The sequence below is a fragment of the Dermacentor albipictus genome, chromosome 5, assembly GCF_038994185.2.
Source record: "Dermacentor albipictus isolate Rhodes 1998 colony chromosome 5, USDA_Dalb.pri_finalv2, whole genome shotgun sequence".
In the NCBI taxonomy this organism is placed as follows: domain Eukaryota; kingdom Metazoa; phylum Arthropoda; class Arachnida; order Ixodida; family Ixodidae; genus Dermacentor; species Dermacentor albipictus.
Window position 1 is genome coordinate 80,415,853 of NC_091825.1, and position 22,136 is coordinate 80,437,988.

At 46.2% G+C, this 22,136-nt stretch overlaps 1 protein-coding gene across 1 annotated transcript in view; it reads right to left on the reverse strand.

The window, feature by feature from the left end:
* Window positions 1–4,171: 4,171 nt before the first annotated feature.
* LOC135910796 (disintegrin and metalloproteinase domain-containing protein 10-like) overlaps window positions 4,172–22,136 on the reverse strand; it is a 47,124-nt gene continuing 29,159 nt past the window's right edge. The window contains exons 8-14 of the mRNA XM_065442895.2: window positions 20,093–20,277; window positions 16,880–17,057; window positions 13,776–13,935; window positions 11,077–11,175; window positions 10,245–10,435; window positions 6,173–6,378; window positions 4,172–4,436 (exon numbers count right to left, since the gene is read on the reverse strand). Of these exons, the coding sequence (XP_065298967.2) occupies window positions 4,272–4,436; window positions 6,173–6,378; window positions 10,245–10,435; window positions 11,077–11,175; window positions 13,776–13,935; window positions 16,880–17,057; window positions 20,093–20,277 (1,184 nt within the window). The 3' untranslated portion in view covers window positions 4,172–4,271. The remainder of the gene's footprint in view (window positions 4,437–6,172; window positions 6,379–10,244; window positions 10,436–11,076; window positions 11,176–13,775; window positions 13,936–16,879; window positions 17,058–20,092; window positions 20,278–22,136) is intronic.

Sequence of the window (22,136 nt, forward strand, 5' to 3'; positions counted from 1 at the left end):
CTCCCACAACATGTGTGACAGCGTCGCTCTAGTCTCCTGACATAATTTGCAAAGAGCAGTCGGGTACTGCGCGGGGAAAATGTGCTGCAATCGCACCGGACTGGGGAAGGTTTGTGTTTGCAATTGTCGCCAGATGACTGCCTGGCGACGTTTCAGCATGGGGTGAGGTGGGGGCAACAACCGCCTGCCAAGCTGGTAGTGCTTGGTGATGTCATTGTACCTGACCAGGCGTTCTCGCGTGTTTTGAGCCAGCAGTTCTGAACTCGAAGAGGTGGTCTCCGATTCTGCGCGGCGGGTCAGTTCTCGCGCAGAGCGGTGTGCTACCTCGTTCAAGTTTCACGAGTCAGAGATCCGCGCAGATCCCTTTTCGTATGTTGTTGGGTGTTCGTTTCATTATATACAGTGTGGCCAATCAGCCTCGTGGATACGAGCCAGGTATTGGGGATACGACGACGACGACGACGACATCATCATCATCATCATCATCATCATCATCATCATCATCATCATCATCATCATCATCATCATCATCATCATCATCATCATCATCAGCATCATCATCATCATAATCATCATAATCATCATAATCATCATCATCATCATCATCAACAACAACAACAACAACAACAACAACAACTACTACAACAACAACACGTGTATGCAGAGATGACGGATCTTGACACTGCCTCATTTTAACGAACCGAACAGAGCCATCGAGTTTTGTTGGTTGGTTGCTCCTTACTGAAATGCACAACCCACTCTGGGTGATTGACAATGAATCGAGTGGAAGGAAAAAAAAAGAAAAAATTGACGAGAAGATAGTGAAGGGATATATTTAGCACAGTCATAATCATAATAAAAGAATTCGGCGCTTTGAACTATGGTAGTGTCAAATTTCAGATATATGTAAACAAACAATGCTGAAAATCTTTTTACTTTTTAACCGATGAGAATGAAAATAAAACTGCTGCGTCCGGTGTGGACAAAGCCGCTATCGGCAGAGGTAGAAGTTACGTTCGGTTGATTTGATATATATATATATATATATATATATATATATATATATATATATATATATATATATATATATATATATATACAACACTGCCTTTCCTTCAAGAGTTTCATGAACCTAATTCGAGTACTTCTGGAATTGTAGACTGATGCTTTTGACACTACTGCATCATTAGAGCACATCACACAACCGCACTACCACTTTCTTGCGCGCGCTGCCATATTCTTGGTCGAAACCACTTCACATGCACAGTGATAACCGACTGAGTTTTGCGTCAGGGGTCTGCGCAAGGTAACATGACTGTCCATGAAGCGGCTGATCGGGCATCTATGTCAGAGAACTTGCGAGGTCATGTTCTTCCCGTGCACCCTTTGCAACACTTCTGGTCATGAAGTCCAGGATCCGCGCAGGCACGCGAGTGCTGCTTGCACCGTGTGCCGTCTGGGTTTCCGCCGATTTGTCACAGCTACAGAAAATGCTGCGCAGCACGCAGTACGGGATGCGCTGTCAATATGGCGGCCCTCGCTGTAGTGACAGGTAAAGCAGATACTGACGGTTTGCGAACACCACCTTTCCTGGCGGAGATACGGGCTGCGGGCCCAGAGGACCTGGACGAGCTTCAACTTCGGCGCGCGGAGCCTCCTGGACTACATAGGTGCCGCTGGCTTACTTGCTCTATTATAATTCATCTTTGCTTTCCCTGGGCCTGCGGGCCCTTCTTGTTAGAAGCAAGGCATAGCAGAGAAGAGAAAAGAAGAGAAGAGCGGAGCGGAGCAGAGCAGAGCAGAGCAAGCAAGCAAAAACAAATGGAAACAACTATTCACCATAATAGGTAGTTGTCATTGGCGTTGAGAGGAGTAACAATGGGATTGACGCAAGCGGGACCTTCACTGACAGTTAACACTTTGTTACGTTCACTTATAGCTGACGCACTTTAGATGATGAGGACAGCTATTAACTATAGTATGTGCTCGTTAGGCAGATAGGCCTAGAATCTTGCTCTACTTCATTCCGCTACAATATTGTCTTAGTTTCTTTAGAACTTGAAAGAGAAGCATCCTTTTGTATTGCTCTCTATTTCAGCTCATGCGGGTTCACATTTAAAGGTTGGAACAGATGTGTCCTTTATTTTCAGTTCATAGTTGGTTTCGCATACCGCCACCAGAGTGACACCTCAATATGGCGATAATATTGTAGCACTCTTCAATGAAGCACACTAAACACACTGGTTTATTGTGGGCGAACTTGTGCCCGGAAATTCAATATTAAGCATTCACACACTTGAAAAGAAGAGTTAACAGCAGCCTGTTCCACAGTCAACCGCGTCTCTCCGCCGAACGCACTTTTCACGCGCCCCGAAGGCCAAGAGCCACGCCGTGGCTTCTCATTGGACGGCAGACTCGGGCGCTGCCGTGAGCGCGTGCACGGGAGACACGCGCTGTATCGCCATGCGCCAGGCGTTGCTGGCGCTCTTCTAATGGCGATGCGACGAGTGATGGGTTTTAGTGATGAGACGCTTGGAAAGGTGCCTCACGAGAGTGCTCGTAACTGGCACCTGGAGAGCTCTCTGCGGCAACATTGCTTACTCTTCACTCACTGCCACTCCTTTCTAAAAGAGAAAATTTATTTTTTTAGAATTGTGGTGTCTTGGTATAACTTACTTGATTATAGCGTTTGTGAACTTGAGTGAACCGAGTTTGTATTGGATTTCAAAGTGAACATTGTACTGAATGCCTAGAATACCTACGATTGCTATTCCATGCTGGTCTCTCGACGGCGTGCTTTCATTTACACGCAATCATGGCCACCTCATGCTCGTCACCTAACCATCTCGGAAGCATATGACCATTATATCGTGCCGGGCTTCCTGGCAGGGTATGGTGGCCATACTTTACCAACAATCTTTATCTGCAGGTGATCACGGAAGTACAAATTAATTTTGCCGTATACTACATAAAAAATATAAAATTATCTGTGCATTAAGCGTGATAAACGTTCATTTTATTAGGAAACGTACAAAGGCACATTTCCTACGTCGAGTGAACTTCACAAGCCGTTTTTTTTTTCTGCAGAATAGATTGATCTTTCTAGATGTTTTCTGGTTGTGAGAAGTTTCTTGGAGGCGGCAGGTTCATTGCTAACAAACGTTCAAAATCGTCTTCGCTTTTTTAAGCAGCCGTATCGTTCCATCAATATCTATCACTTTCTACCTTGAAACTGTGTCGCATTCACCATGTTTGAATTCGAGTATAACTTTACCGAAATTGGCCATCGTTTTACACCATCGCAGGTCATTTCTTCTCAGATATAGCGGCAGACACAGGTGTCCAGATTATCTGCAGTCTCATCCGACCCCCTGTTTGCTAGAGACACTGCCTTTGCTTGAGACCGTTGTCTTGGCTTCACCGGGTGGAACATGATTATAACGGCGTGTTTTGAGGAGAGGACAAAGAAAGAAAGCATAGAGGACATTCGCCTATCTTTCTGTGTCGCGTCTTTTGTCCTGTGTCCGATTTCTCTGTCCTGTCCTCAAAACATGCCATTTTGACCATGTTCAATCAAGCCAGCAACCAACTAGCCCATTAGAGTTTCTAATTTGCTGGGTGGTACGCGAATATCAGCCCGTCAGGCTTTCCTGTCATTGGCATATTTTATTTCCATAAATTCTAGCTTGCCGTTAGAAAATTGTTCATAAAGTTCCGATGCATCGCGGCTCTCAAAACATTATAACATCGTCGAGGCGTACTTGTTGCTTCAACAATGCATCATCTTTCTGCAAAATTCTAAACTACTTTGCTTCATAGCCCGAGCATACAAATTCCACCTGAGCTTCTAATGTTGTTGCAATGCTCATAATTCATTTGTTCCCCCTTGCGGTTTGATCTGTCAAAAGAGTAAATATGTGTTGTTTTTTGTCACGCTTTCTTGATCCTGTTTCTCCTTTGAATTGTTACTTTGCTTTCCACAGAAGCGTTCCAGGTCATTCACATTTGACGAATCCTGAGCGTTTATTGTGTTCGTGGTACGTTCCTTGTTATCTGATGTAAGCAGTAATTTTGAAGCTATGTCGTTGCGACGCACTTTGATTAGAGTGCGACGTTGATCCATACACAGAGATTGGCAGAAAACAAACGAGACAACACCCAAGATAACGCGTAGTTATCAGCATGCGTAATTCGCGCCATCAATCTGCTGATGCGAAACATAGTCATAGCTGGCACTAGTCACAGTCATAGTCATAGGCGCCAGGGGACGGTCACGTGCGAAGCAAACTTGTGGGTCGGCGCAAGGTTTCGACGAAGCTGCGCGGGCCCTTGAGGTGCGGGTTGCTGCTGGGCGTATGCACGGCACACAGCTTGATGAACAGTGCCGTGGCCCCGCTGCCCAGCGCGACGGCCAACAGCGTGAGGTACCAGTATTGCTGCAAGGGGTAGACACATTGAGCACCGGAAACACTTCCCCCTACATGTTTGCCCCGCACGCGGGCATTTGGAGAATTCGCCAGTTATACGAGCAGGTTTGACGTGACCAGGTTGGCACTGCACATTCGGCGTTGTGTTATGCTATATTGTTCTGAGCAGATTTCCCTGAATATGAGAAGGAGGTGAGCTGACATGGTTCAGTTTGTTTGTACAACGAATTGTATAAGACTGCGCCATTTTGTTATTATCTTTCGTAGGCTTAGAAAGAGTTAGTGTGACCTCACCAGTACAAATTATTCATCCATTTATTACTGCTTACAGAATTCGTTCGTAGCATGTTTTCTTCGCCTCACCCATGTAGCAGGCACGAGCCGTAGTTGACGATTATTGTCATCATTAGATTGATATGAGAGTGCGCAGGTAACTGTGGCCATTTACCCGTAACGAGTCCGTGTATGAATATTGTGTAATATTCACCTAGTTTTGTTGTCTTGTCTGACAATAATTAAGATTCGAGTTGCCTTGCCAGCGAAGGGAGCTGTGAGGCAGCTGCATACGGTGGGACCTCAGGCACAGATCATCAGTCGCGTTGTGAAACTCTTCAAACACCGAAATAATCAGTGGGACCGATGACGTGACTGTTAGAGAGCCCCTCGCGTTGTATGAACTGATGGGACCTTGCAATCACTGCGAACTGACGCTATTGTTGGCTGACGTACATCATATTATAACTGAAATGAGTGGCGAAAGTAGCGTTTGCAAATCTTAAGGATTCACCTCAATGCTGCAATGGAAAAGCCTCATCGCCTGTTCGGTTTCTGGGGAAAATATCACACAGAAAGCGTTCAGATGTTCAGGGACTCCTCCTACATACCTTACATTCAGGCTGGGTTAACATGCATGGGCGGTAGATCACCATAATCAACTGAGACCTTCCAAACGTGCGAATGTGCTGTGAAACACTCAATGTGTTTCTAACAATGTAGGTATACCATGTTACTTTTCGCATACTTCACTTCCTGTCATAATTTTCACGTACGCGCGCGACGACGATGACGTCAGCCTTTGAATCGTCAGCCTTTGATTAAGTGATCGTATTGCGTACAGCGTACACGATATAAAAGAGAGGCGTGCACCATTGTCTAATACGGTTTACTAATATTCCGCAAAGCTCACAGAATCATCACAAACACCACACTTATTCTAACATAAACATTCCGTTATGCTATCGACTGAGAGCCGTGAAATAGATGGTGCAAAAAGCTTGGTTGAATGTAAGCCTAATTAAGACGGAGGGAGGGAGTGGTGGTGAAAAGCAATGAGCTTCGGTTATCAAAATGCGTATTTCTAACTATAACGGGACCAGTGTCCTGATGACATCGTGGTTGAATCACGGCACAAGAATACGTCGTCTTGGCACCACCATTAAGCCGCAAACGATCATTCGTTTTTCACGTCCGCATAGCTTAATTCTGTTTTCATGGCTCATAGTAATCGTTGCCAGAAAACGCGTTAAGCATTCGCACTGACTGCATTTGTGAGGCTGCAATGGCGCGATGCACTACCCACGCTGTGTATTCAAATCTAAGAAGACGCCCGAGTTTCACATCGTCTATAGAAAAAACAAAATGTGGAGTTACACACGAACGGCGCTCCTCTAGAAAGCGCTTCAAGATGTGCACTGTGCTGCCGTATACGTGGCGCACTGGTGCCCGCACAGCTACCCCGTTCTCACCACCATTTCGTTGTGCAGGCCGCGTGCTCCAAAGACGAGCCAGTGCAGGCGGGCGAGCAGTCCCTCGGCGTCCACCAGGCGGCACTTCTGGAAGACGTCGCAATAGCCGCGCAGGTCGTCGCACGGCGCTCCGGGCTCCATCTTCTTGTTGCAGAAGTCTTTCATGCGCTCGAACTGGCACGCCTCCATGCAGACGCTGTCCGACACTGCACACCGGAGCGACGCCAGTTCCACAAGCTTTGGTTACACCAACTCGACGACGCGACCGGGTCGCGTTCGAAATCGGGCTGACCCACTCCGACCCGACCACGTTTACATGCGTCTTGACAAGAGGAGTTTTTAACAGTACACCGTTGTAGGCGGGTTCGCCAAACTCACCTCGAAGCTCACTCGGCCTAACCCGCTATGCTGTTTACATAGGAGAGCTTTAGGTTAGGGGACGCAAGCGGCTTGCGTACGCAACCAATAGGAGCGGCGGTACTGCGCATGCGCAGACACAGAGGTAGGGTCCTACGCATGCGTAGGTCTGTGGCCCCTAGTTCTTGCGTACGCAAGCCGCTTGCGTCCCCTACCTTAAAACTATCGATTAACTCGATGACTAATTTTCGGCCCAGCAAGTCTACCCGAGCCGACTTTACAGGGTACATGTAATCGTAGCCATCGAATAGTAGGAGCGAATTCGGCCCAGTTGCACAAGATGGTTTGTTACGGTGATTTTTTGTGCCTATATGTGCTTCCTTACGCCATTAATGGAGCCGCAGAGCTATTATCTGCATTCGCCTTGTCTTGCGTCTTGTCTCTCAGCTTTGGCAAGCCGCGAGTATCATTTGCGTGCAGTAATAATTAAGTTTCGTTCTCTTTTATGCCCCCAACGCAGAGCAGTATAGGCTGAAGGAGCGCGCTCGACGTTGATACCCCTTCAGTTTCTGCGTAAATAAACTTTCCATCCTGTAGCACTTCCCGTATGTCGCAGTTCACTCACATTTTGCCTAAGCAATTTGCTGATCAATTTTGACTGGATTGAGAAGACTGTTAAGCTCTTGCGGCATGGTGCAATGAACAGTGATATGGTCTGCGGCTCGCAAAGCCCTGTCAGGCCTATGTGTATAAGTGGTGCAAACCTGCCAATAATTAAAAAAAAGAACACTAGAGAAAAATGTCACCTTGAGGTAAATTGCTGAAAGTTTTAGCCACATTATTTTACCGCACGAAAATCACCTTACCATGAGATGAAGCGCTAACCAGCTGCGTTATTCTGGACAAAAGAATTCGTCATAGGGCCGGGTAGATTTCTGCACGCTAATATGGCGTCTTTACTGACAACGATCGGTACAAATCTCTACCGGCGACGGTCGGTACTTGGTAGAAGCCCTTTCATGGTTCAGATGATGTAACCGGAATTTGAACTTGTCAGGAATGATAAAAGGACCTTCACGCGTCAGCTATCTGCCACTCAGGTGGGCTCCTTTAGTAGCTTTTTTCTTGTATTTACCTCTTCCTTTACCAACGACATTTTCCGTATTCAGAATATAGTACGCTGAGTAAGATGCACTTGTTTTCCTAGTCAGAATGTAGTGCAATGGCCGACACCAGCAAGCCAGACTAAATGGCCAGTCCCCTCGTCAATTAGTTAGTCGAGAAATACATTCAAACTTACTAACGTAGCAGGATAATTATGAGATTATCATGTTTCCCCCCTAATTCAACGATACAATGGATAGGTGTGTTGCCAGGCTTTGTTAAGCAGTGCTTAAGGGGAGGCATCACCTAATCATTAACTCCAACGCCACCTATAGATATATATGTAAAAGGGAGAAATTCCTTCTTTTAAACAACACCGGGACGAATTTGAGTAACATTTGTTGCATTTGCGAGAGAAAGTTAAATGCTAGTGACTGTTGTAAGCAGAAGTGAACTGTAGGGCTTCAATTTTTTTTACAAAAATTGCCTAAAATTTGTAGGTTTGTAAAGAAATAGACGCGCTAAGTTTACAAATTCCCTAACTCGGCAAAAAAAAAAAGACAGACACCGCCGTTCTGTAAGCTCCATCCTTTAAAATATCGAACTTGGAGAAATGTGATGTATATATTTGTATGTTTTGTTTATTTGTTACAAAGTTTTCGAGGACTTTAGATACGCTTTATTTGCATGTTAGTGGGATAGTTGAGAATCATATGTAATACACCAATTTTGTCCGCTTTTGATGCAATTCAGTTAAGATATCATTTTGCATTGCTGAATTACAGTTGTAAATTTGATAGTCTTGTTTATGAAAATTTGCGATTACCAACAATCTTAATTAATATATCAACGACCACAGTCGAAAATATGCTACCTACAGTCACTAGATTTTAACGTTTCCTCTTAAATTAATCAAGTCTAATCAAATTTGGGGCAGTGATCGCCGTGAAAAAAGGTTTCTCCTTTCCCATGCAAGCCTAATTCGTAAATAAGGAAGACTTTGTGGGGAAATGCTGCATAGAGCACCGGTGTATTTTCGCGTGATAATTAGGGCAGGTACGCCGGAACTCAATTAAGCAAAAGTGCTTCAAATATTAATTGGCTTCTGTTCCGCAATTCGAACATGAGTGCTACAGTTTATTAATTAATATATGAATTAGCTACATTTTAGTAATTCAATGGCATTTACACTTATTGCACAGTTTGTCATTATCGTCACGGTTACGAATTAAGGAAACTATATGTAGCATTAAGAATCTCCTATTGTGATTAATTCGAGGCAGCTAAACGATCAGGCGTATACTTAGAGACATTAAAGAAAACATTAAAATGAGCTAGATCGATAGATTATTCATCTAGAAGTCTGCTATTGTCGCTGTATTACAAATATATGACGTTGTTGCGCAGAAAATCGACGCTGAAGGTCCCAATGCTGCTTCTCGATTTGAACTGTCCACGTCAAATCCGACGCGTTGACGTACTTCCCATGCGACATCCCACTCTGTCGCTCTCTTTGAATCAGCCAGTGCAGATGTTACGTGAGAGCTACCATAGTTAAAAATACGTCGCACCACTCCTATTTGCCTCTTATACGTTCATTTTCTCGCTTACATGAGCTTTGTTCTCGCTACGACTGACGAATTCGTTATTCCGGAAGTTTAATTTTTCAATCTGGTTCGAATGAACACTTCAATTTAAGAACACTATTTATACATCTTAAGCATTTCCTGCTTTACATGCGCTTTTTGTGGTCTAATGTGTTTATTGACGTAAATATGGAGAAGGTCATTGACACGGCAGGCATTGGGTTGGTGTTCTCTGCCCCAAATAGGCTGGGAAGTCCGTGCCAGAAGGTCAATCGCGACACGAACAGGGGAAAAAGTTCCCGAAAGAAGCCGTTGTCAAGTGCCGTTGTAACGTTGATTATTGGCTTCCTGTTTCTTGCGGACGTTACTCTGTCAAACAAAGGGAGCGTTGTGTGAATGACCGCATGCGCGAACATTCAAACAAGATCAGTAAGCAAGAAAGAGATAGCTACCTGTCATTGCCTTGTGTTGAATGTGGCTGCGAGCCACCTTTTAAAGATTGCGTCCTACTGTCAAACTATCATGATGAGCGCGCACGACTAATCTCCGAAGCCTTCCACATCCAGACGAGTAGCGATACTTGTGCACGCTTTCGTTCTGTTCCATTCCTTCCGAAGGAAATTTCATTCTTATCGGAGTGGTCACATTACTTTTGCTTCCACGTACGCTCTCTTCGCGTATTTTCTGGTTATTGGAAAGGGGCACGTATACATGCTACTCGACAGAATAACATTTGCTTGTTAGCGCTGTTGTGGCCCTTTTCTCCCGTCCCGTTATTTTGAGCTGTTTCCACTCAAGTCACGAACAAGGCACCGCAAACGCATACGCTTCTAATGAGGACAGACGTCTTCCGCAAACAAAACCTGTTGACACGGTATGAACCAACATGCACTAAAGGAAGCACATTTCATTATGGCTTTTTATTTCTTGCAATACGTCATCTAATTGGCGCGTCAAAGTGCAGTCAGCGCAACGAACCGCACGAGTGCGAGCGATGGGAATGCCGGGTAAATAAACGCGCATACCGTTCTCTCGGCACGCGATGAGGCACATCTCGTCCGGCGTCCGCTGCGCCCCGGTGAGGTAGCACTCCACGAGGCCGTACACGGTACACACGGAGCGCTTGCACTCTCCGGCATCGCAAACCTGCGTGCCGCGATTGCACAGCACGCCGTCGTGCTTCTGCGCCGACGCGGGACACTCTCCGTTCCAGCCGCTGACACGTAGCCGTCAAGGTCGTACCCGCCGCCGGCGCCTAAAACCCCGTAAACTCCGTGAAGTATAGCGCCGCGCTTTGAAGAATACCGCCTCTTCCTCGCGCGCTCTGGTTGAGGCCGACGCCGCGTCTCTATTGGCCTAATAACATCACGTGGGCCCTCGCGCCGTGCTTCAGCGCCATTTTCGCTCGAGAAGCGTCTACGAAACGGCGAGGAGCGCATGTTGGCGCCGTTGCTGCGTCCGAGCGGTGTAGGCGGCGCCACGGTCGAGGAGGGAGCGTGAAAGAGAGGAGAAACTAGGAGGAGTGACTTCATTAAAACTTCTTTCTGGGCGAGTTGGTGCATACTTGACATAAAAATTGTAACAGCACAAACGCATGCAACCGCAAAGTACCAAGGACGAGACACAAGCGCTGACGAGACGAGACACAGCGCTTGTGTCTCGTCCTTGGTAGTTTGTGGCTGCATGTACGTGTTTGCGCTGTTACAATTTTTATGTCAACGAGGAGGAGTGAAGGCGGAGGAGGAGAGTGTCGCTACTTTACGAAGTTTAAGCGGTTCTCCCGGCGGCTGTGTCACAGCGCCCCGCTGTGATATATATCCTAGCGCCCCACAACCCCTCTTCAACCACAAAGGATACTCGCAGTAGGCCTCGAATCGGCAGTCGTCGTCTGGTCTGCAGAGCCACGACGAGTTGCGGTACTGGCAGGTCTCGCTGCAGCAGGCGCTGTTCGTAGGACTGCAGCGGAACGTTGTGATTGGGGAGCGCAATGTAGTCACGCCGGTTTCCCGCCTGGCGTAGAAAACGCCGGCGTACGAATGTATTTCTTAAAAAAAAAATTTCTGTAGAACGCCCAGAACTTGTAGTTCCTCAAATGCGTGCGAAACTGCGGATAAGCGCAACGCAAAAGTGCCCTGTTTTTCCGAAGCCTTGTTGGAAAGAAAAGGTCGGATGTTGCACAAGGTAGCATTAGGCAGTCCTTGAGATTGTACACATCCCTACGATCAGCGCAGCGATGAGCAGTGCTGCTCGTTAACTGTTCAGAACGCCGAGGTGCGTGGGAGACGCCAAGGAGGGATGAGAAAGCGGGGTATAGCACTTTTGCAAATCAGAGAGATTTAATCCTACGTTAGCCAAAGTGAATGTGATTATAGCCTGCCCACGAGCTCGGGCACAGCATACAGGTAACCCTTTATTCGTTACTGAGGAGACCGGTACCGCGAAGCAAAAACAAATTTAGTCGCTTAACTATTCTTACATAATTTGAATGCAAAAGCATTGACTTCTCCATGCAATTGGTTACGTCCATGATACGTGACGTCATACTTTGTCGTGTGTCCTTCACAACTCTAGCTTAATGCACTTTAATCAACTGTAATCCACATTACTTTAATTTGTACCAACCTTAATCCACCTTGCTTTTGTTTTACCAACCTTAAGCAACCTTTATCCACACTGCTTTAATTTGTACTAACCTTTAACCCACCTTAATCCACTTTAATCCACGTTAATTCCCCAACATTCACTTTACTTCCCCTTAAGTAACGTTACTCTAACTTGTTCTAACTTTAATCCTGCATTACTACTGACGTCATACAAGGCGCTGATGATTGATGACGTTTACTGATGACAATGCTTTTTATTGCCACTCGTCGAGGACAATGTCGGCTTCTCTGCCTCATGGAACACATAATGCTTTCGCATTAAAGCAACCTACGAATTTGGTTCGCGCTACCACTCTTCCCAGTATTCATGACATGTAAGCTAGCCTAAACCGCCACCCTTATCCACATTTTTCTCTGTCGCGTCTTCTGCTGCTCGCAAGCGAGATATATTCAGGCTGTCTTAGGTTATCATTAACAAAATTTCTTAAAATTACCCATGACATGTAGTCCAGTTCTATTACTTGCGCTACATTACTCGCAGAGGCAGACAAAGTAAAAAAAAAAAATGAAAGCGATTACCCAACTAATTAGCAAGTTTTCGCGAATTACCTTCTAAACTGATTGCACCAAATATTGCAATTTATGAATTTTAGTCGGGGATACTTAAATTAGTACCCACTTGGAAGGAATCTTAAGGAAGACACCAGTTTCGAGATATACGTTCCCGAAGTTTGCAACGAAATGCATTGGCGCTCCAATAACCACTGAGCTTCAGTGCATAAAAAGAGGCTTTGTTAAAAATGTAAGTGGAACAGCAGTGCGTTCCTCCGGCAACTTTGACTGCGCTTATCTCAAAGCTGGTGCTTCTTTGAGAATTTGCTCCAACTGAATGTGCCTTGTGAAATCACTAGCTTCAATTTGTGTATTGCAATAATATGCGCTAAAGTAATTAGCTGAAAAGTTATATAGCGAATTTTTTTTTTATTTGTCCATAATGCGCACTAATTTCCAATGTAAGTAATATATACTAGCATTCCAGCTCAATGGGTAGACTAGGGCTGTATGTCACAGGTGATTTTTTTTGTTAACGTTAAAATAAAACACCCGGTATATGAAAACTCTGTCGCGTACTTCCACCTTGGTGTGTGCGGCTGCTCTCAGCGCATCAGCGGGATTTTGAAAAACTAACTCTTCCTCCTCGTCGAGTTCCTTTAGACGCGATACATATTGGCAGCGACATGCATCCAGGTGCTCAAGCTGCTCGTGACATTGCTGTCTTTCGGGCGCTGATCGAGCAGCTTAGCTTTGTTAGTCAAGCGGGTAGCGTTTCTAGATCATATACACCATGACCCAAGTTTGAATTCCTGCCTCGCTTTGTGTTAAAGTTTCACCAGGTGTGGGGGGCTGACCATTTTTTGCAAGGGAGCCGGCTTTTGCGATGTCGGCTGGTGCTAAAGAAGCAACACTGGCGCTTTCTGTCATCGCAAGGGTGAAATCTTTGTTCCCGTTCCTCTGTTTCTACGGCGGAATTCTCAGTTGACCCTATAGACTTCTTGAGCTGAAGCTTTCACCATTCGACATCAGCACCTTAACATGTAGGCTATCAAGCAGTGGAAGCGAAATTTGAGGGAAGCTCACTTATTAGGAAGCAGGAGCATTCGAGGTGTTCATACATTGCAAAAATGTGTGCGATTTGAAATCAGAAACACAAACATCCGTGAGCTTAAGCTAGGCAAAGCTTGATGCTTAACACTCAAATAAGCGAAGCTGAGGCGATAAATGAAAACTTCGTAGCGCCCTCTGGCCGGTGCAAAAGCGCCCACAGAACGGACGTCGCCGCCGCACTCTAGTGAGCGTGCAATTTTCGCCTTCCGTCCGGCATCACCGCAAACGTTGCGCACTCGTGATCGCATTTTCCCTTCTGAAAGTTAAAGATTATGGCGGCGCACGCACCTGCACTTGGCGTCCGGACGTAGCGTGCAGCCCTTGCGGTTGAGCTGTCCGTGCTCGCGCGGGTAGCAGCACGTCTCGCGACAGTCGTGCCAGTCGTAGCCGCAGTCGCATTCTTCGTCCTCCTCCCGTATAGAGTTGCCGCAGAACGGACCCCGCAGCTCTGCACAGAAAGGCGCCGAAATGCGGTCGCCTAGTCGTCACTAAATGTGAAGTTTAGCCCCGCATAGCCGTTCTGAGTGCCGGCACATCACAATATCTCCGGTACTGCACTCTTAGAAGAAAACGGCATCGGCGTCCCCAATGGGATAGCGTACGATACGAGGGCAAAAATTTAGGACAGCACAACGAGCGAGGGAAGGCGAAGTGATAGGCGTAACACTAATAGACAGAAAGAAGACATATAGATCAGAGAGGAAATGGTTGTGACCTGATATTCTTTTTGAGGTCGTGAGGAAGACGTGTAGTTGGCCAGAACATGTAATGCGTGGAACAGACAACGAGCGGAGTTATTACAGTAAAAGAAAGGATGCCAAAAAAGTGAGAACGTTGTCGAGGACGACAGGGGATTAGCTGGTGCGTTAAGGTTAAGAAATTTGTAGGCATAGGCTGGATCCGGCTGGCGCAAGACAAGGGTAATTGGAAGTCGCTGGGAGATGTCTTCCTCCTACAGAGCGCACAAAATAGGCTGACGCTCATGCTAACAGCGGAATACAAAGACCAAGAACCCCTACAGCGTCCTAGTGGAGCTATCGCTATGTTTTCAGGGCACCCAACAACGAATAGCGGCGACAGGCTTGCCCATGATAACGACAACTATACTTTAATAGCATAGCCTTCAAAACGGGTTGATGACAAATAGTCACCTATAGACTGCTTGTGCTAGTCAGGTAATATATGCATGCTTATCAGTCTAGCATTTTATTTCTCTCTTTAATCTATTCTCTCTTCCTTAAAACTTATCTAGCTACCTTGTACCGTTATTTGTACCTGTAGCAGATTCGGTCCTACCAATCTCTTTCCCTTTTTTTTCGACCAATACTTCAAACGCTTTTTGCTTACCTCGGTGTTGACCATTCAATGCTTCGATTCGCTTTAAATCTCGGCTCTACTCGAAGGTGGATGTCATGCCTACTGGTCTCGCTAGGCGAGTATTTTCGCGCTCATTTAGAATGAGCTAAGTTGTTTCCGGATGCTGTGGCGAATTAGTTGCACCATTATTTTTTATCCTTAAGTCAAGCACTTCAGGCCTAAATTAGCAAGGCACTGCACTTTGTGGTATCGCACAGATTTTCGCTTGCAATTTCTTTCCTTCTTCTAAATCTCAATGGTCTTTTTTTTGCTTCCTTGCTTTGCATCAAATTTGCTGACTCTGTTTCTCCCACTTCGTTCTTGATGACTCCCGTTTGTCTATTTACACTCCCAATTCTGTATTATGGATCTAAATTTCGCATAATTTCGCTTCAGCGCAACCTAAGGTCGTACCGATCAACGAACGTGAACAAGGCCTTTCACACCTTAACGCCTCAGTTTTGTGCAATTGTGAATCGATTGCGCCGGCCTAGCCAGACGAGTGCGTTTCTGTTGCACGCTTTCACCAACTCGAACAAGAAACAGCATTCCAGGCGACTCTAAAACACCCAACGGAATGCACACTACTAGAATTTATACTGAGCACTGAAGCTCGTTGCATGTTATTCCTGGTTTTCCTTCCACCACCAAAATGTGTGACTACGAAGATCACAGTATTGTGGGATTTTGCTATGTGTGCTGCTTCGCTGAATTGAAAAGCTCGGCTTTGATTCTCCGAGCGTTTGTTTACTAAGGCGCTGCTAAATAAATTGTTCGAGAACAGTTTCTCCGTTTATTTTGCTTACGAAAAGACGTCGTCCGTAAAAGTACGATTTCGAGAAAATTGGAATGTGGTGGCAAATCCAACACACTTGTTTTTTGTATCTCAGTTGCGTAACCTTGTTCAGAACCCTTTCACAGCATTTAATAACCAAAGGATTGCAGGAGTGAATGAACATACCCCTATCTAAATGTGCCTATCCAAATGCATGAAAAAGGAGGAATAGCTTTTTCTCGGCATGCACTGCACCAAACTTCATGACGTTCGCAGAATTTAAAAATAAAAAAGGTGATTTCTACCAGTTGCAGGCGGCATATTTTTTATTTAACCCACGTCTGTTTTTTTATATTGTTTCTTTAAATTCGAAGAAATAAAAATAATCTAAAGCAGCGAGCTTGCAACTCGGTAACCAAGAAAAAAGAAAACGATATCACAATGCTGTCGATTGCACGCACCTATCAAGACATTCAAAAGGGGCCAAGGTGATGTATTATAAGAAATACGTTTAGTGCTATTAGAAAAAGAGCTCTAAGGAAAGATGGAGCTAGCACAATGAAACACAGAGTGTGCTAGCTCTGTTTCCTTCTACTCCTTCTTTCCTAAGTCTTTCATTTTTTTCTAGCACTAAGTATTCAACCTTAGTATTCAACCTAAGTATGCCTTTGCACTCCCCCACCTCGCCCTGCAACAAATCTTATAGATGTATTATAATCGGTCATTCCGAAACACGTACGTATACCGATAATTATCAGCAGAATTTTAGCGGAACCTTCTTAATTACTGGAGCAATCTTATGTAAGCAGTAAAATCAGATATGACATTTGTTCGCTCCAGACGCTGTAACTATAAACCGAATTTCTTGGAGCTTAACAGGTCAAATTTACAGACGTGCGATGTATCTGTTCTTTGTTCTGATTTACGGATCTGTGAACATTGTGGTCAAAGATTCATATCTTTCTCTAGCGTCCAACATCACTGAGGTGTTTTCAGACAGTCTTGTACTAACCTGGTAATCGATAAGTTAATTCGTGGGTAATCACTTTCGATAAATAATCACGGAAATATTGCCCATTCGGCAGCAAATTTATAACATCGCAGTGTTTCTTCCATTTGTGTACAGGCTTGATGAACACCAAACAAAGAAAAAGGACGACGTTGAGGTCCGAAAGCCTCTGCGAGAGAATATGCGCAGCACACCTCAACGAATCTACAGGCCTGCCTACCAGGTGGAGAGGCTGGGCGTGGACAAACTCACCCTGAAGGCAGTTTGCTCGGGGGCCGTGGTCGGAAAACATCTGCGCGAGGATGCCCGAGATGGCGCGGATGCTGCACACGGAGAAGCGCCGGTTGTTGGGCATCGTGCCGTGAGAGGCGCTGGCAAACATCAGGAAGTTGCCCACGCTGCCGCCCGCTACGCACTCGGGAGGGTCGTGCTGGAATGAGGGAATTCAACGAAGAATAATTGAAGAAAGAAAGGAGGAATCGGTCATGTCGCGACGCACCTATGGGATCTGTGCACCTTGCTTACGGCCCCGATTTCGAGCGAAAATATGCGTGGTCCTTGGCCCGACCAATACGCTTTCGCTTAGAATTTGACCAAGCATTCTCTCCTTAAAGCGGGAACGAAGGATAACACTGAGATGAATGGATGGATGGAATAACTTTACTGAAAGGTCCTGCAAGCTGCGGGGCGCAAGGCCCCATAGAGTGGGCTACTCCCACGTTGGGACCGGGAGTTGTAACTCCCTGGCCGCATCGTGGGCTCGCTGGACAGCCTAGAGCTGCTCCACCAGGTCCGTGTTGCGTAATGCTTCTTGTAGCCTGGCGGAGTCTTGATTCTTGTTTGCGTGGGCCCGATCACAAGGCCAGAGCAGGTAGTGTGCGTCTAGTGTGCTAAGGCAATTTTCGCAATATAATGTTGTGTATAGCTCAGGAATGTAGTGACATGAACCTAGACTGATCTAGAAAGTCATCATTGCGTTCCGCCTTAATTTGACTGCGGCGAACCTGGTGGGGAACCGTAAGCATAGCCAGCATGTTGTGCTCAGCAGTAGTACGCTACGCCAGCTGAGCCACAGCAATGAATGGCGGGATTGTTTCTAGGCAGCTTTATTATTGCAGACGCAATGCGAGAACGCCCGCTCAGAGAGCTTCATGCACACTGAGAAGCCCATATAGGGACTTAAACGAGTTAATTTACGACTACCGCTGCGGCCTTGCTTCTAGCTCATACTCAGTTCCGGGAAGCTAAAGCCCACCGATCGGGCTACGCATCGAACAACTCCAGGAGTTTAACGCGCAACAGATAGGCGAGGAGAGAAGGCGCAGCGGGCAGATCGGAATCACTTTTGACCAGGGTGTCGAAAGGAACCCGAACTGAGAGCCGTGCCCGAACCGGTATGCTAGCCGAAACTGAACCCGAACCGACATTCTCAGAACGTGCCTGAGCTCGAACCGAATCTGAATTAGAAAAGAATGATAACGATTACCGGTTCGGCACGAAACGGTTCAAGCATATAGGGTGCGAACGAATGCTCAATGCACAACTCATTCCGCGAAATAATTCCTTTTCATTCGCCGCACCCCACGAGATCATTACGACCCATGAGTTGCATTGTGTGCGAAAGTGGGGATAGACGAATAGGTGAGTGCGGGTAGCAATATGGCCACATCGGCACAGACCCTTAAAGTTATGAAGTCGGCCGGGCCAGTAGTTTCATCGAAATGTAGTTTCAGGGGCACCGCAGAATATTCGTTTCTGCGGAATCTCGCAATTCGCCCGTTAGGTCAGCTCCCTACTTTAGCAGGTACACTATAAAACGCACACGTCAGGATACAAGAAGCCAATTTCCTCGAGAAAAAGAAAGAAGGAAAAACTAAGAAGTCCATCAGCACGACTCCTTGTTAGAATGACACTGCGGTCGCTAATGAATGCTGTCACCTTTTCAGCGCGCGGTAACAATGGAATGAACAGCACGGGAAAGCTGCTTTTGTTGCGTGCCATAGTACAACGGACGTTTGACGCCTCCAGGCAAAGTACAGCGCTCTTCTATTTCTGTAAATTATTCCTCGGGCACAATATGTGTGATTTGGACTATTTTTTATCGGCGCTTAGTGACTGGAAGAACCTGCGTCAGATGCAGTTGCATAAGAAATATCGCCGCAATATTTAGCACAAACTGTCCTTGTTCATGTTTCGCAAGCATCAGTGACCTAACCTGCTATTATTTATGCAAGAAGAGCAGAAAACTGAGTAAAACGATACTTGCTGTTTCCTTTTTTGCTACAGATTTATGTAATACTAATATTTATGCAGTTTATGCAATATTGTTTGACCAATCTCACCATGTTTGGTTTTCTTCAAAACAATGCACGGCGCTGTGGTACTGCCCTTTGGTCTTTCACTGAGCACTATACACTCTACTAGATGCATTTGGGATCTTCCTTTCCCCTTTTTATTACTTTCGATGTCATCATGCGCCTGATGTGATTGCACTTTATCGCGGTGTACACGTAATAACGTAAAAAAAGCTTTTTTTGCTGCCAAATATGCGCCGCGTAAGTTTTCATTTAATTTTTTTAGACATCGGAAATATGTGATATTGTATTCCACATAGCACGGTCTATTTTCTCTAATATTCGTATTTCATTTAATTAGAAAATATTGCTATTCGAACGCCTTCCGTTCGAAACCATCATCTTGGGAAGCGGTCGCCGCGGTGGTTATCGCACCCGCGACCATGCGCATGCTCAGCACCGCAAGGTTCATACAAAACGCGCGCACAAACCGCCTCACACACGCGCCAACACGCGCACACACGTGCGCACACACATACGCATACGCACACGCGCACGAGCACACAAACACACACACATGCTCGCAAAGGCGCGCAAAATACGCACACGCACACACACATGCATGCCGCAAACACACACTAAAGAATAAACCAAAAAAGCAAGAATGCCATCTAAAACATGCAAAGATAGTACAGCGGTGTCGCCTCTCAGCCGGGCGCAGCGAAGCAAAGTAAGCACTTGATCTTACTTAGCTGTCTCCGTGGGCACTTTGCCTGAAATACTTCCGCAAAGCCCCATCGAGCAGCAGGAACAGCAGCAGCCACTGAAGCTGAAGTGCAATTAAACTTAGACACGCATATGGGACAACAAAACCAATAGCTTGGTGTGCCCGAACACAGCAGGGGCCGTGAACAAAATTCAGAATCCTTCACGACTCTGCGTCGGTGACGCTCTGTGTAGACAGCACGCGTCGACTGCGCGCACAGTGTTAGCCGATCATGCGTACAGTTTGGCGAGTCATTGCGATCGCTGTGAAGAGCTGCAGGACTGTTTCGGATCAGAAGTAGAGTGTAATGGGACAGTGGTTCCCAGGGCAGCACACCACGCGCTGCACCGTATAGGCGCAATCTGTATTGTCTTACTGTCTTTGTGCCAGGGTGCGGTCACGTACCTGGGCGCCGAAGTTGTGCCCCAGTTCGTGGGCGAAGGTGACCTCGGAGACCCGGTGGGGGACGCGCACGTTCTTGTTGACGAAGGTGACGACGCCCGTGTTCAGGCTAACCCGCCCCGAGTAGTCCGAGGTCAACTGCAGCGCCACGTCCGGCTGGAACTTCTCGCACAGGCCACCCGCGTTGCCTGCCAACCACAGAAGCACCGTATGAGCGTTGACCGCCACGCCACGAAGACAGTGTACAAGGGCCGCTAATTACTTAGTTTTGCCCTTTCGGCCTCTTTCGCGGCGGTCGGTGGTCGGCGGTCGAACTTTTTTACGGCCGATACAAAGGCGCTGATGCAACGCGTGCGTACTCTCGAGCAATCGAGTTGCAGTCCGGGCTCTTTGCCGAACGCCAGCTATAGCTGTTTTCAATCGCACTGTACGTGCTTCAGCGCGAGAGCTTTGTGGCGAAGCTGTGTGGGAGCGCTGGGGACAGACAGTCATCTTCACCTGCCGCCGCTTCCCTCTGCAGCGGCTGCGGGAGAGGGCTCTGGCAGTGGGAGAGGAGGGTGGCACTCGTCTACCACGCCGGTACCGCTGGAGACAACGCGCATATGACCAATAGGCCTGTACGTATACTACACCTATATACTGCACCTATACAATTACAAATGTCATTGTTAACGGCCCTGCTATCTACTACTTAAGCTGTGAAGCACCGAACGTACAGAGACATCCTCACTGCAGCAATTACACTCCTTCCAGCGCATCTTTGCTGTATGAAAGCAAATAGGCTTCTAGAAGCCTTCAACTATTCACTTAAGTTTAGAATCATTGTAAATGGTTTCTGAACACTTTTCTGTTTTGCCGAAGTTGCAACGGGCACAAGAATGGGTGTTGGTTGGTACGGGGCGCCATCCTTTGTGCAAATATTGATTTTCATCTCTTTTCGCAATGCACTGTGATATAGCTTGTCGTCAGACCGCAAGCTTCAGCAGCAATTTATAAAAGGCTTCAACACCCTTATGGAGACCCGCATGACTTCGAGCACTGTCCGACGATAAGGCAGACATTCTAAACATGACGAGACGAGCATTAATTGCAGATCAACCATAAAGCCGTCACCCAAGCACAACCTGAATGGTATAGCCAACAAGGAGACTGTTGATGCACTAATTACAGAAGACAGGTGAGCAACAATAAACGAAAGGGCGAGTATACTTGAAATAGGGCACAATGCATTTAAGATGATGACTGAAAGCATAGGTGACCGGAAATAATAATAATAAAGAAATGTTGCAGTTTCGCCTGAAAGGCGCAGCATCGATTGTTATAGTAAGTTATTACACAGCTATACGAAGACAGCATAGTAGATTTATCGGCATTATAAACTTGTAAACATTCACTTACTATCAAAATTAAGAAGCATGGTGTCACGCGTGCACAAGCAAACATAAGCACATCTCACTCGACGACCGCGAGCCCTCATTGTCAAAACGCTGATGCGAGCAAGAGCAGCAGCAGCAGCAGCAGCCAGTGAATTGTCCTTCGTGCTCGCTTCAACTCGAACTAAGCGGCAAGAACGCAGCGCAACAGTACGCCACTGTCCGGAACAGTGTTCTGTCAGAGATGTATAGTCAAGCTTCTTAATTGGTGGGGTAAAATTTATGCACTGAAATATGCATGTTAAAAAATGAACGAAAGTCTGAAAAATAAAATGACAAAATTTCGCTTTCCGTAAAGCCGCATAATCGTTTCTGAAGATCTGCTGCTCCTTACTTTCAGTACGACCTACGTAGCATTCATATGGGAACGGATGCCCAAGTGATTAGAAATAAGGTAGTAGGACATAACTAAAAGTAGTAGCTTAGGTAATTCTAGTTAAATACTACCCACGGCAGTAAAATTCACCATTGCTCGTTAATGAACCCAACAAATCAAACTCTTTGTTGTTTTGTTTTCCTATTGTTGTGCCTATCTTGCCTCACAGTCTTCCGTTGTTTGTATTAGCGGGTCAAAAGCAGACCTAAAAGCAAATGATGATCAGCGCTGCAAAAGC